Source organism: Trypanosoma grayi, assembly GCF_000691245.1.
Source record: "Trypanosoma grayi strain ANR4 Tgr_334_V1, whole genome shotgun sequence".
Lineage (NCBI taxonomy): Eukaryota > Euglenozoa > Kinetoplastea > Trypanosomatida > Trypanosomatidae > Trypanosoma > Trypanosoma grayi.
Genome location: NW_008825953.1, coordinates 6628 through 17382, shown reverse-complemented (window position 1 = coordinate 17382; position 10755 = coordinate 6628). Strand labels below are relative to the sequence as shown.

Here is a 10755-nt window from a genome sequence, read left to right as displayed (position 1 = left end):
ACAGAAAGGGAAACACGTGCTCCAGTAGTCCCTCATCGCCCCTCTCAGTAGTCTCTCATTCATCGTGCAGAATGTACCTGCACGAAATAGCCATAATCACCCATGAAAAACGCGTGCGGTGGGGGTGGCGCTCCCGCCGCACATCGTCTGCTTCCCCGGAACGTGGCCGAGTCCGCTACAATACGAGAAGGAATCAAAATATTATCAAGTAGATTTTAAAAAGTAAAGGAAAGGTATCTCATAAGGCCACAAAAAATCGTACGAGGTAAAAGGAGAGAAAAAAAAATGGCGATCATAGTAGTTTTTGCTTTTCTTTTTAATAGCCCCCCAAGTAACCAAAAAAAAAATATTAAGTCACACATTTAATTTACCCAAGTGCTCGTGCGGTACAAAATTGCGTCTCCGCGGTTGTCGTCTGCGGCGAGGTCCTCATGGGGAAAGTACTTGGTGGTGCCTGGCTCGGCCGCCTGCCTGCAGTTCGTTGACGGCTCTCCCCGAGGTTGCCACCTTCACGTAGTCACGCTTGGCGAACTTATCCAGCAGGTTCTGGTAGAACTCCGAGTACGGGTTGCCGCTCTCGCCCCCTGGGATGGCGAAGTACATGGTGTCCGGGTCTTGCATGTCGTACAGTTGCCGCATCGAGCTCGCCTGCGTGCTGTCTAGATCTCCTGTGATGTTGTTCCCAGAGACGCAGAGCGATGACATGTCGCCATCCTTCTCGATGGTTCGCTCGAAGACAGGGCGAAGGATCTTCTCGTGTAGCATGGTGTGCACACCAGTGAGGCGGTTCATATCAATGCCCCAGCGCTCCTGGAAATTCGTCTCGGCCAGTCGCTTGAACATGACAAAAGCAAGCTGCATACAGTCAGTCACCGGCTTGGTCTTCATCTGCGCCGCGTACCCGACGCAAATCGTGTCCATAACCGAATCACGCTGCGACAACATTCGCCACACATAGCGCTCAGCCGGGGTTGAGCCTTGCGTGTCCAGCGGCAGCACCGACAGCGACTGCAGCCACCGCCAAAAGAAGGCGGCCTCCTGACTCCCGATGCTTGCCTGCCCATCCCACGCCATCAGCCGCTCGTGCCACCGCTTCGTGGAGGTACTCTCGGTGGATACAGTAAACAATTTGACAATGGGTCGGAAGTCCTGCATCCAAATATTGCTCCGAATATCCTGTTGAATTTGTCTGTGCCGCGTGATGTTTGCCAGTTGACTTCCCCCATCCTCCACCTGCAACGCGTCCAGCAGCTCATGGAGGCGTCTACCACGGTACGACCACGCGAAGTCAAAACCAAGCTCGTAAGGGTAGCCATCAGGGTATATCTTCTGGTTTGCGGCGGAGATGTGCATCGGCTTTCCGTCAGCGGGACTGTGAAAGTGCGGATTGGCTTCGGGGGGCACGAGGCTGTCCTCCACGCTCGGGTCATCGGAGACGTACGTGTCGTTACCGGTGACCAGCAGCACACAAGGGTACTTACCGGTGTGCCCAACGGTGCGCATCGGGTGCCTGCCGGTCACCGCGTATGCAATGTTACCCTCCCGGTCCGCAATAGGAATAGAAAAGCCCGGTGAGCGAAGATTCAGCAGGCTGGTCATGAGCTGATGTGCCGTCTTGATAGCCGGGTCAGACAATGATAACAGAACAGAGATGGACTCCTTGTCGTCGTGGCGCAGCGGCACAGCGTACAGAGCGAGTTTGATGCCTGCCGGTAGCCGTTCACCTCCAACCATTTCATTCACAACAGGACCAAACAGTGTATCCTCCACGTCCAGCACCACATCCTTCGAGCCACGAACGGCGATGCGCTCGCGTCGTGGAACCAACATCCGCTCCTTGCCACGATACATGTAGCTGGTCGGTGCCTTTGTGAGATCCTGTACGTTGGCAATCACAAAGAGGTCTTCCAAATCCGTCAAGCTCATGGTGATGCCCCACGACACATAAGTGGTCTTGCCAATGTGGACTCCAGGAATACCTGTCTTGGCCACACCGGCGGTGTCGTATTGTTCGCCATCTTCATCAGGGAAACTCAGGTGAATGTAGTACCACACAGACGGTAACTCGATCAGGAGATGTGGATCGGAAGCAGCAACCGAATGGTTCTTGGCATCACGTGCCGCCCACGCATTGCTCGCATGGAGGTACTTGTTTGCGAATACGTTCACGGACCCCTTGGCAGAGAACCCCTCAGAAAACACAGGCTTCAGTGATTCTTCCACAAAATCCTGTGGTGAACGTATCTGTGCCAACTTCCCGAGGGGAAGTGTCTTCCTCACCATCGACAGCAGTTGGTTGTAAATGGCCTCTTCCCCATCGTGTGATCGCTTGTGTTTGACGATGTTGGCCTGCAATTGGGAGTCTGTCAAGTTCAACTGCTCCGCAGTCAGGATGGTGTGGTTGGCGCCAGTAAAGTTATTGAACAGGCTTTCAACTTGGCTGTAGTTGCGCTGCAGCGGTGTAAAGAACTTGGAGAAGCGATCAGCCTCTTTTTTAATGTTCGAGCTCATCTGCCACTGCACAAGTCGCATTGTCACACAGAGGTCTTCTATTGTGAACGGTTTCGGCTCATGGAAGTAGAGCGGCTTCGACATGAAAAAAAATTCCACTGGTCGCTTGGACACGTGCTGTAGGTAGTAATTGACGCCGTCCACGAACGCCTGCAGGAGCGCAAGATCAGAAGCCTTGGCATACTTGCAAAGCGATGCCGCAGACGCCTTGATGTTCAGCGTGCGCGTTGCCTTGTCCGCCGCGATGCCGCCGGCGCCCACCACCGAGGCCAGCTCCCCAAGCCCCACCAGGCGGCGGAACTCCAGCTGGAAAAGCCGGTCCTGTGCCTCCGCGAACCCCTGCCCGAAGTACGCATCGTGGCGGCTGCTTGCCTTCACGTGCACAAGACCGTTCTCATCGCGGATGATGTGAACAGGACCTGTAACGCCAGGCACCTCCGCGTAGTCCTTGTCCAGCGGCGGGAGTTGCCGGCTCAGGCTGTGGAAGCTGAAGCCCAGAATGCAGAACACCAGCAGCACAACGAAGACAAGAAATGGGAACACGCCAAGCACGCACACGTTGAACGCCTTCATCCACCGCGACCCACCAGCGAAGCACATGCCGTACCGCGTAAGCCCCATTGCGCAGAAGATGATGAACAGCAAACCAGCCACAGATGTGACAAGAACGAGGACACCAGCCACAACAGGCGCGACGCCAAACGCGAAGAAGAGTTCGAAGCGCTCGAATGGAAGCCCTTTCAAGGACGCCAAGCAGCATGCACCGGCAGCGACGCACACAACCGACGTTACCATGACAGCAGCAACCAGGAGTAGTGCCACAGCATTCGTCACCCGGTCGCAAGCGGTCACATCCGACTCCTGTGCCTGTTTCTCGTCTTTATTGCGCTCGGCTGGCGTGCCCACATCGATGGGCTCCGACCTCGCATTATTCATCCTTTCTTGTCTGCTGTTACTAGTCCTTCAGAATCAGGTACGAGCGTAGACACACACACGCACGTAAACATATAGGTGCGAAGCAACAAAAAAAAAACAAAGCAAATAAGAAGTTGGACCGAAAGGGAAATGCGAAAGGTGGATCAAAAATGAAGACCCACAACCAGCAGCCTTCATGTTGCATCGACACTTGGCGGATGGGGGCATAGGCAGAGAGGGAGTACCGCGCTGGTGATTGTGAGGCGTGCCGAACGCCTCGCCACAACTCCTCCAGCGCGATACGCTCAGCCGTTGCCTACTGCGGCACCCCCAGTGATATATCCCTGTCGACCACGAAAGTGACCTTTCCTTTGCAGCTGCGAAGAAACCGTGAAACGGGGGCCTCCGCGGGGCTTTCTGCCAGGATGCCGTTCAGCACCCACTTCTTTTCGTTGCCCGTCGCCAGAACAATGACGTGGCGCGCATGCGTGATGGCCGCTGGTGTCAGTGTGGCTCGCCACACCTGCGGACGCATCGTTGCGCTGGGAAAGCTCACACTCACCGCGCGGTGATCGTCGCGCTCAGCCTGCGTGCCTGGGAAGATGGAGGCGGTGTGCCCGTCGGCGCCCAGCCCGAGAAGGACGATATCGAAGACGGGGACCTGCGCGTCCGTCCCCTCCACTGCGCACAGCGGGAGCAGCGCGGCGAGGCGCTTCTCGTATGCGTTTGCTGCATTCTCGGCGTCTGCGCGTGTGGCCTGCGGTGATGCGTGGAGACCACTCACATCGAACGGCACCACGAGGTCGTCGGGGATGTCGCGCAGCAGTGCTTGCTTCGCCATGTTGTAATTCGAATCAGCGGTATCGGCAGGGACAAGCCGCTCATCGCCGAAGAAGAAGCGCAGCGCGCGCTCCTCCCGCAGCAGCGGTAGATGTTCGTCGTGCAGGCGTGTGTACAACATCTTCGGCGTGGAGCCGCCGGAGAGGGCAATGGACAACGGCCACGTCTTGCGCTCCGCCGCGCCCACGATGTCGAGGATCATCTTGCAGGCCGTACGGCTCAGTTCCTCCGCCGCATCGCACACGACGATTTCTGGATTAAATGTCATGCGTCCGCCCGGCGCCACTTTCCTTTTGCTTCTATTTATTTTATTTTCACTTGTGTCCCTAACAGCAATTGTCGGTGAGAGAGAAACCCCCCAAAAAAAAACCAGACAGCGCCACGATGGGAATAAGACGAATAGAAGCAAAGCGCAAGCCGGCGACTACACCCGTTTCCCTCTTTCACTCACACACACTCTCTCTCTCTCTCTCACTCTATCTCTCTCTTTGTGCACGCTTGGTGAGGATGCCCATCTCTACTGCAAGCGTTCATACAGCCGCGCCAGCTTCTCTCGCAGGGTTTGGCGAATGGGGGCGCTGGTGGATGAGAACGGGTTCAGAAGATACCGCACGCACAACTCGTACGCCTCGTTAAGAAAGTTTCGTGTCTGCTTGGTGGGGTCGTGGTCCTGCATCAGCAGCAGCCTAACGGGCGCGAAGCCGGCATACGCGGACACGCAGTACTTTCCATCAAATGGCCGGTCAATCGCGGGGAGGAAAAAATCCCCTGTCGTCCAGATAACATCATCCAGAAGATCCAAGGAGGCGTACAGCATCAGCTGCCGCGAGAGGTGTGCGCTGTCGCCGTCGAGCGACTTCCCACACTCAAACAACGAAGAGTCATCGGGGCCGATCACCATCAACATAGTGACAGGATGCTAGCTGTGCAGTGTTTTGAGAGAGGGACCAAAAAGCGAGGAGCGGCATTACTTGGGGAGGTGCGCCTAAAACTGAAGAACAGTAGACGCAGCAGAAGCCGCAGCGGACTTTCAAACATAGCCGGCACCTCATCAGTCACACTTGGCTTTCTTGAGGGGAGGGACTTCATCGCCACTATCAGAGGTGTGCCCCTCCACAGCGTTGCCATCATCATCATCACCATCATGTTTAGCGTTACCATTATCCTCCTCATGGGCACCATCACCGATGCCAAAACTGTTCTTATCATCACCATCGTCATCCCATGGGATTGTCAGCTGCTTCGGAAAGCACTGCATGAGGTGGCGCCGCAGCTGCGCCGCATCTGTGAAGACATCTGGTATGTCCCCTTCGCACGTCACAACGGCGTTGTAGCCGAGGTGGAGAAACTCCCTCCCCTTATAGCTGAAGGAGATGATCAGCGCTGTTGGCCCCGTCGGGTCGGGTATCTTTGCGAAGTCAGGCGGGTCGCTCTGCAGCGTCAGCTCGCGCTTGCCGAGTGTCGTGAGCGGCCCAACCTCGAACTCGTCGAGGTCCTGCTCCACCGGGAAGTCCCAGATCGGCTTCCACATGAACTTGACATCGATCGAATGGGCAGGAGGCTTCTCAAACACCTCCAGAGCAACCTTCACTTCGATCGGGTTGCTGAACGGCGCCGGGTTGCTGCCGACAACAGAGGCACCGCGCCACTCAACCTTTCTTCGTCATCTACATGAGCTGAAAATAAAAAGTAACACAGGCAGCAGCCCTCATCTCCTTAGCATCCAAAGTAGATGAAAACCAGAAATAGAGAATGACAAATATTCGTCGTATTTTCACGGCTGAACGAAGCGCAGCGGTAATTGGGTCACTGCCACTGCAGCACGACTCTTACGCACCTAAATGACAACAGAGAACACAGACAAGAATGGCAATTCAAAACAAACTGTTTGCTATACGATAACGTGCTACAGATCCTATGTGAAGGAGTCAAGGGCTAAAGCACGGGGATATGGGGGTCCGGCGAGTACTTGTACACAAGCTGATCCGAGTCCAAGACGTGGATACCAGTCGGGTCGTGAAGCTCTACAGAGACGAGCGGTACCTGTTCACCGCTCGGCGTGAACACCCAGTACGATCCGTCCGCGTCGGGTGGCCCCGGGGCCCAGTCCGGTTTGAAGGGGTTCCGTTGCACGCAGCTCTCAATCGGCGGTGCGCTGCGTACAGCCGGTGACGGCGACACTGTGCTGCGCGGGGCGCGGAGTGGGGTCGCACCGCTGAGCGACGCGTTGCACTTACGCCGCTCTCGCGCCCGGTGGTATGCCTCCAGTCGGTCGGCGGCAGCGATGGTACTGGGCGTCATGCTGAACTCTCGTGCCCGGCCGCACGCGAGTCCCTTCGTAACGTTCATGCGGTGAATTAGGTTCATGGAGCCCTCACCGCTCACCGACACGCGGCGTAGCTGCGTGAGCGAGGCACCCGCTTGCGCCTCGGGGTTGGTGGTCGACGCCACCGCAGCCACCAATGGTTCCCGCCGCGTGAGGGAGTGCAGTCCGTTGGCGGAGCGGAAGACGATCAACTTTGTCTCGGTTTCGAGCAAAAGCTTCTGGGTAGCAGCGATTGACTGTGAGAGGCCTCTCTGTCGCTGACGGTACTCCTCGAGCTTCTTCATCTCGCTCACGTTCGTGGTACTGGAACCCAGCTTGCCCTTTTCGACCTCTTTGCGTCTGCACATGAGTGTGTAGTCTCGCATTAGCCGCGCCTGGGCGGTGCGTGCGGCTTTTATGTCCTCCTCAAGCCTTCTGGCCTTTTTCACAAGCCGCTCGTCCTCGAGGAAGTTGCACCAAAGTCTCTGCGCCGCTTCCCTGATGGCGTCGTTACGGCGCTGTTCTATCTCCTGTACCCTGGAAAGTTGCTCCTCTACTAGCAGCTTTCTCTCCTCCTCTTCTATCGAAAGTTGCTCCATCTCCTTGCGCCGCGCATGTTGCTCATTTTCGGCCACGCTTCCGAGCAGCGCCGCAAGCGATGCCAACTGAGCACACTCCTCCTCGCGGCGGGCCTCCGCCTCAGCCTTCTGCAGCAAAAGAACTGCACGCCGATCGGTGATGGATTTGCGTGCCCACCAATGCCGCTCCACCACTGACCATTCTTCAGCGCGCCTGCTACAGTACCCAGTGAACGCCTCCACCTCGTCGGAGATGAGCACAGCCCGGCTCGACACCTCTGCTAGAATGAGGCTCATTATTGCACATATTGTGTCAAACGCGGCGGCCTCAAGTTTTGTAGCGCTGCTGCGGCGCGCAGACTCGGACTTGATGAGTTCAGACTTCTGCCCCTCAGCAATGTGCTTGTGGTACTCGATGAGACGCTCCAGCAAGAGTTTGTGTCCGCGTCCGAGAACAGAGTTACGCTCCGTCGCCTCCTCGAGCTCCACCTCCTCCCGCGCGTCCTCCTCGTGTGTGTTAAACTCCATGTAGTCACGAAGCCGCTCACGACACGCTACCTCTTCGCTCTCAACAGCGCACCGGGCCCCTCGCTCCGCCATGCTGAACGCCGTACGAGCCTCGCTGTCCTCCTGCCGCTTCCGCTCCATCCAGCGGCGTAGAATGGCAGCGCGGTCCTCCGCCTCCACCACAAGTACACGCGCCAAAGATGCATGCTGCTCTTCCTCGAATTCCTCACGCCGCGCCATTTCGTTTGTCTGCATTAGGAGGACGACGCGGAATTTCTGAATGAGGTGCATTTCCTTTATCCGCAGCTCTTTCCGGCGCGCCAACACCTGCGACCACACACAGTTCACCCCCGCCATAATCATTTTAAGCTGGTACCGAAGAAGCCGCATGTGTACAGTACGCCTCGAGAGAGTTTGTCGTGTAGAAGCCTGAAATACCAGTGTGCAAGCCTTCTGAACTGCACGCACGACGGAAGAGAGGTGCTGCGATGCCTCTGTCTTGAGAAAGACTTTTGTTTTTCCAACTTGTGCATTGTGCACAGAGTCGACGGCTGCGCGACGCAATATCTCCGCCACGGCCTCGCGGCCCCTGAGCCCTGGCGGAAATGGAGCTTGAAAAGCACCTAAGTCGCTGCCTGTGAAACGGCCAAGGCCTCCAATGCTCGGTGGCACACTCCCCCAAAGAACTTTGTGCGCTCGCAGGAATTCTGCAAATGGGAGACGCACCGAAAAGGAGTTTTGGCGAATTTTGACTGTTTCAAGGACGCCGGCGGAGCGCAACTGCGTCATGACTTCACTGCCATTGAAGATGCGCGGCTTCTTCGCGCCGTGTGGCTTAATGCACCGTATCCAGTGTGGATGTGTGCCGTTGATTTCTGTCATGAGCTGCGCAAGTTGGCTCTTGAAGAAGCTGCTCACTGTAGACGTCGCGGAGGATCCAGACTCGGAAAGATGGCCGTCAAGCAGTGATGCGATGAGCGGAATCGTGCTAGATCGAATCGCCTCCTTGAGCGCCTCCTTCGTTGTGTCGCTGTTTTTGACACGAAACCCCTCAACATTATATGTCACCTCGCCGGCGTAGTGCTTAATCACAAACGAGCTACGGTCCGTCTTGACCCGCATAAAGTTGGGATGGCGGCCTTTTCCATCGAGCAGCCGGCCACCGTAAGCGTCACAGACCTTCTCGCGGAAGGCCAAGTCGCTTCCCTTCGCGAGTGCCGATTCCTCATTGAGCAAGTGCAGGATCGACAGCTTGTTTGTCGTCCGCGACGCACCACCAGGCCCACACTGGGAAAAGTCCGTGCCACAAATGAGGTCAAGGCAGGGCTGGTTGTCGTAGAAGACAACTCCGTCCGTTTTGATCCCCTCCTTACGGCACTCCGCAATGTCACGTGTGAAGATGATGCTGTTGTAATGACTCTGCAGCGTCTCGTTCGCCAGGTTGATGCATAGCTGCTCGAAAGAGTTGCCTTGCGAAAAATTCTCAAACCCAAATATGTCGAGCAACCCTATCCACGACACCGCAGCAGCATTGTCGCCAAGTGGTGGCCTAATCAACTCATTGATGCGCGCCACAAGCCACAAAAAGAGTGCTTCATACAGAGCTTTGGCGACACCCTCGCAGAGGTCGACTGCCTGTGCCTGCCGAAGCTTACGCACAATCCGCTCGCCGCGTGTGACTTGCGTCGTTGTAGTCAACTCCGTAAAGAATGTGTCGTCGGGGAGTCCTAGCAACTCCTGCACCATCCGCACATGTACTGCAGCATCCCTTGCCGTCATATCAATGCAGCACTCATCATCACTCACGGGACGAAACTCCAAAGAGAGGAGGTGCAGCACCGCCCCGACAGTGTTCCACACGTTGCTCAGCTCCGAAACACTCATGCCGACGAATTCCATTGCGCGTACCACAGCGTCAAAGTCAGCGGCATCGTTCACCCCTTCAATTTTTGTGGCACCACCCGTCGCGGTGCAACGGTAATCCTCCGCGCACGTCAGATGAAGGCGACTGAAGAGGCTCTGCTTCTCCGCACTGCCGTTGCTGGCGAGGAGTTGGTAGAAACTATGGTAGCCACGCTCTCCTTGGCCATGCGTCACCACACGTGACCGCTCGAGAAGGTACACATTGATCGATGCTCCCGTCATGACGCCACCACCGGGTGTCTGCTTGAAGAACACCTTCATGAACTTCCCAAAGCGTGAGCTGTTATCATTCTTTTTGGTTTTTGCGTTACCGAAAGCCTCGAGAATAGGGGAAGTAAGATTGACCTTTGTGGTGATTTCGGCGGCCCCAGACTTCTCCTGCTGGCTGCATTGCGTTGTCGAAACGGCACCGATATATTTGACAACAATCTTTGCAGTCTCGGTCTTTCCCGCACCGCTCTCACCGCTGACGATGATGCTCTGGTTGCAGTTATCGGTGGACATGAGCCAGTAACTATAATGCGCCACCGTCCACGCATGCGGCAAGTTATGCGACCGCGCCTCAACAACGGCAGGGCCTTCCGCAATGTACTTGGGCATCTTGTCCTCGGTATAGTTGGGCAGTGTGAAGTCGTACGGGTTGAGAGCGAGCATGATGGGGCCAATATGCGTGTAGATGAGACTCTCAAAGTACCGCACACGCACCTGCTCGAGTAGCGTCGCATCATGGAGGTACGACAGCTCCAAAAGGTCATCCAAAGTGTTGTGAGGTGCTGGCTCCACGCAGGACTCAACAATGTGGTGAATATCATGAGCGTGCAGCGGGTACACCTGCGCGGCGGCACGCTCATCGCTCACAGCGGGCAGATACCGCTCACGCAAGAGCACCGCACAGCCGTACAGCACGTGCGTGAAGCCGTCCTTTTTGGGCACGCGGTTGATAGTCGTTATGGTGCCGCGGACCCAGCTCTCCGTGGGGTGGTTGAAGTAGACGGCATCCCCAACATGGTTGCCTTCGTGAGACTTCAACGGCACATCAGCCATGATTAAAATTTTTTTGTTTCTTTCTCCCGTGCCTCCTTTGATTTCGTTGCTTTTGTTTTCCCTGCTGCTTTCGCTGATGAGCCTTCGCAGGAACACACACCGTTAAGAGCCATACCGAACACAAAAAAAAAA

The 10755-nt window shown here is 56.1% G+C and overlaps 5 protein-coding genes across 5 annotated transcripts; all 5 read right to left on the bottom strand.

Moving 5' to 3' along the window:
• Positions 1–429: 429 nt before the first annotated feature.
• DQ04_03341090 (peptidase s45 penicillin amidase) lies at positions 430–3447 on the bottom strand (the record flags this gene model as incomplete). The annotated part of the gene is made up of 1 exon (XM_009312748.1): positions 430–3447. The coding sequence occupies one exon, from the start codon at positions 3445–3447 to the stop codon at positions 430–432; it is 3018 nt and encodes a 1005-aa protein (XP_009311023.1).
• Positions 3448–3742: 295 nt separating this feature from the next.
• DQ04_03341080 (6-phosphogluconolactonase) lies at positions 3743–4534 on the bottom strand (the record flags this gene model as incomplete). The annotated part of the gene is made up of 1 exon (XM_009312747.1): positions 3743–4534. One exon carries the CDS (start codon positions 4532–4534, stop codon positions 3743–3745), a length of 792 nt encoding a protein of 263 aa, XP_009311022.1.
• A 249-nt stretch (positions 4535–4783) lies between these two features.
• On the bottom strand, positions 4784–5173 carry DQ04_03341070 (trafficking protein particle complex 2; the record flags this gene model as incomplete). Its single annotated transcript, XM_009312746.1, has 1 exon — positions 4784–5173. One exon carries the CDS (start codon positions 5171–5173, stop codon positions 4784–4786), a length of 390 nt encoding a protein of 129 aa, XP_009311021.1.
• A 144-nt stretch (positions 5174–5317) lies between these two features.
• On the bottom strand, positions 5318–5797 carry DQ04_03341060 (anti-silencing protein a-like protein; the record flags this gene model as incomplete). The annotated part of the gene is made up of 1 exon (XM_009312745.1): positions 5318–5797. One exon carries the CDS (start codon positions 5795–5797, stop codon positions 5318–5320), a length of 480 nt encoding a protein of 159 aa, XP_009311020.1.
• Positions 5798–6201: 404 nt separating this feature from the next.
• On the bottom strand, positions 6202–10623 carry DQ04_03341050 (myosin heavy chain; the record flags this gene model as incomplete). The annotated part of the gene is made up of 1 exon (XM_009312744.1): positions 6202–10623. The coding sequence occupies one exon, from the start codon at positions 10621–10623 to the stop codon at positions 6202–6204; it is 4422 nt and encodes a 1473-aa protein (XP_009311019.1).
• Between the last annotated feature and the right edge of the window lie 132 nt (positions 10624–10755).